General features: G+C 31.7%; 1 protein-coding gene across 1 annotated transcript; it reads left to right on the top strand.

The window, feature by feature from the left end:
- Nucleotides 1–1,146: 1,146 nt before the first annotated feature.
- LOC148622200 (uncharacterized) lies at nucleotides 1,147–2,788 on the top strand. Its single transcript, XM_088574111.1, has 4 exons — nucleotides 1,147–1,325; nucleotides 1,368–1,380; nucleotides 1,534–1,713; nucleotides 2,039–2,788. Exons 1-4 carry the CDS (start codon nucleotides 1,147–1,149, stop codon nucleotides 2,348–2,350), a joined length of 684 nt encoding a protein of 227 aa, XP_088430237.1. The 3' UTR covers nucleotides 2,351–2,788.
- Nucleotides 2,789–3,183: the final 395 nt, after the last annotated feature.

Genomic DNA, 3,183 nt, shown 5'->3' with positions numbered 1-3,183 from the left:
ATTGACACTTTTTTCACATTTTCCACATCGGCGATCCTCAATAACTAGCACATCTTTATTTTTTTAAGTACCATAATTAGACGTATTCGTTGTTTTAAACAATTTCCTAGAGGCTATTGTTATTTCACTTCCTAAATTGTGCAAGTGTAAGAATTTTCGTGTCTGGTTTTTGTCCCTGGATTGTGTTTTTTTTTCTATATTTCCGATAGTGTCTTGGTTCACTTGATTACTCTTGGACAAAACATCAACAGAAACACTTAAGACTTCATATGATTCACAAATCATTCAACACTAACGAAACAAAAAAGAAAAAAAAACACACAAAACGAACTCAATCAACCAATTAAAATTGAATGAACTGATATAATAGAGCAGTCCTTGCATTTTCGATTGACGACTTAAATTATTTGGAACATACTGAACGAATTGTAGACAATCAGAGTAATGATGGCTTTTCTACAAAAACACACGTGAGCAGACGTGACAAAAACACACGTGACAGAGCTTGCCGAAACTACGCAGACTTTGTGTATAGCGCTAGAACTCTAACAAATAGGCTTCTGGAACAGGGTTATGTTGCTACAAGATTGAAGTCATCACTACAGAAGTTTTATGGTCGTTATCATGAACTCGTGGATCGTTATGGTGTATCCATCTGCACCATGAAAACTGATTTATTCAACGGGTCATAGTTTTCCTTCCCTCGTTTGTCTACCCCGGACTTGACTTTTTATGAGCAACTCGGCGGGTGTTTCTAGAAAAGCAGAGGACGCTTACCCTATCGGCGCACCTGGTCCATGCTCCCAGTTTTTAGTGGAGTCCAAGTTGCTCATATACTTTTGTTACTTTGTATGTATGATTTTAGTTACTTTATGTTCTTTGTTGTGTATGTCTGATTTCCATGTCTGGTCTTTGTCCCTGGATTACATTCTTTTGATTACCGCTATAACCTTGGTTCCCTTGATTACTCTTTGGAGACAATCACTTAATGTGTTGAAGCATTGAAGGTTTGTCATTTTTACGGACATATGATCTTGGAATGAAATAACTGTCCTTGACACCGATGCTTTTACATATACACCTAGAAGTCTCTATAATGTTTCTCTTAACAACAACAAATTTACATCAATTGATGTAAGGAATTTGATGGTTGGCTATTATTTTTTTCAAATAATATTTTCTGATAACTGTGTATGTGCGATTACAAATAAATGCGATTGGGGTGGTTTTCAAGAAGTGGATTTAACAGGTGGAGGATTTCTTGATATTGCATCAAACAACTTTACTCATTTTCCAAACATATCTGAACTAGGATTCAAATCAGAGTCAAATTGAAAAATAAGTTACTCATTCGCGATTGATTTCAGAAACAACGATTGGGTTTGTGATTGATTTGTATGGCAGGATTATTTGAAAAAAAAGGTGTATGAGGAACGAGATGCCTTCCCTAAGCATGCTACATTGGCTAACATAAAATGTGCTAATCCACCGAAATTTAAAAACAATAATATAATGGATATGATATTTGACAAGACTAAAGCTAAAGAGCTTAAATATTCTCTCAATCAATGTGCCAAGCATTGTCGTTGCATTTACCAACCTTCTGAAAATCGAACATTTGTTCATTGTTCCAATAAAGAATTGAATAATATACCCCATATAATGCCTGATTTTCCGAACTTAGAAATAGATTTGAGTCATAACTTATTCAATGTAAAAATGGAAAACTTTTCATTTCTGTACCTGACAAAAAAACTAAACTTCTCCTGGAACAATTTTGAATTCATAGACACAGTCTTGTATAACTCTTTTGCACTGCAGATTGATTTAAGGAACAATGATATGTACGATCTTTCGTCAGAAATAAGATCAGTCAATCAGATGTGAATGTAGCTATAGCTGGATTACATATTGGTTAGAAAGAGAGAAACTTAATAACTGTTCCAATAATTCAGTAATTTGTGTTTTAGATAATAAAAATCAAAATGCATTCAATGTGTCAAATGATGACTTTTGTAAGATAATTAATGACCTTTAGCCGGTCACCAGTGCAGTTTGTTTGGGACTTATTTCTCTCATTGTCATCATGTATATAACGCACACATACAGATACAAAATATATCTGATGTGGCGACAGATGAAAACTGCAAGTAAAAATGTACGAATTATGACAGAATATGACGCTTACATCTCATTTGATGAAGAATATATAGAAGTTCTTCGTTGGATTGTTTACATTATTTTGCCATTTTTAGAAAGGCAAGGATACCAAATTACCGACAGACAGCATTTTCACATATATCAACAAATCATGAGATATTTTTGGCGCCTAAAATTAAGGCGTCGTTAATTTTTATGCAGAATTTGTTTAATAAATTAAGAATTGTTTTTTTTTTTTTCAATATAACAGTTATTTCATAAACATTGCTAAACGGGCAACGATCAAAAATAAAATGCGTCTCATTGAATCCAAGATGATTAAACATGTTATTTATACAAACTAACAATTGATACATCATACAAAATAAAGACATTTGTTTTAGTTCATAGTTTGTAAATAATTAATTTTTGTATGGATCTTTCGTGATATATATTTAAACAAAACAAAACAAAACAAGTAAACAAAACTTCCGGTGTTCAAGGTTACAATATACAGAATTTAATGTTATTTGTCAATCAAAATCAAAGTACTGAAGTACTGGTAATTGATAATTATTATCTTTCAATGACATTTGTTGGTCAAACTACTTGATTTCAACTATGAAGATTTGCGTGATAAATATAAATATTTATTTATGTAAATCCACTGTTAAATATGATTGTTGTATCCCCTATCTTAACCATAATATAAACTGAGAGATGTCTCGAATTTTGTCGTCGTTCAGCAAAGTAAAACTGAATGTAGATAAACTCTGACAACAAGTACACCTGTCTATCATTATGCATGTTATATCTATTGTGTATATGAACAAAATTTTATAGTTTACTTCCAAAAACCTTTCCACATACCTGAATCATATTCACAATATAATTGTGATATAATATAATAATTATAATACTTGTTGTATTGCATCTATGCTATTTTTATGAGAATAGAATATTAAAATATTACAAAAAAAAATACAGTGTGTTCCCACCTCCCTACAAAATATATATGTGATATCGAATGTTATTTTATTTTTA

This window comes from Perna viridis, chromosome 3 (assembly GCF_037379345.1).
Source record: "Perna viridis isolate PV_CMFRI_1.1 ecotype Kerala chromosome 3, ASM3737934v1, whole genome shotgun sequence".
Lineage (NCBI taxonomy): Eukaryota > Metazoa > Mollusca > Bivalvia > Mytilida > Mytilidae > Perna > Perna viridis.
This window is presented reverse-complemented; position numbering and strand designations above follow the sequence as displayed.

What these genes read in the sequence shown, in the direction of transcription:
- LOC148622200 (XM_088574111.1), top strand. Translation starts at nt 1,147, where the DNA reads ATGGTTGGCTATTATTTTTTTCAAATAATATTTTCTGATAACTGTGTA. An exon ending in TGAGTCATAACTTATTCAAT is followed by an intron (nt 1,714 to 2,038) that starts GTAAAAATGGAA and finishes AATGACCTTTAG; the next exon opens with CCGGTCACCAGTGCAGTTTG.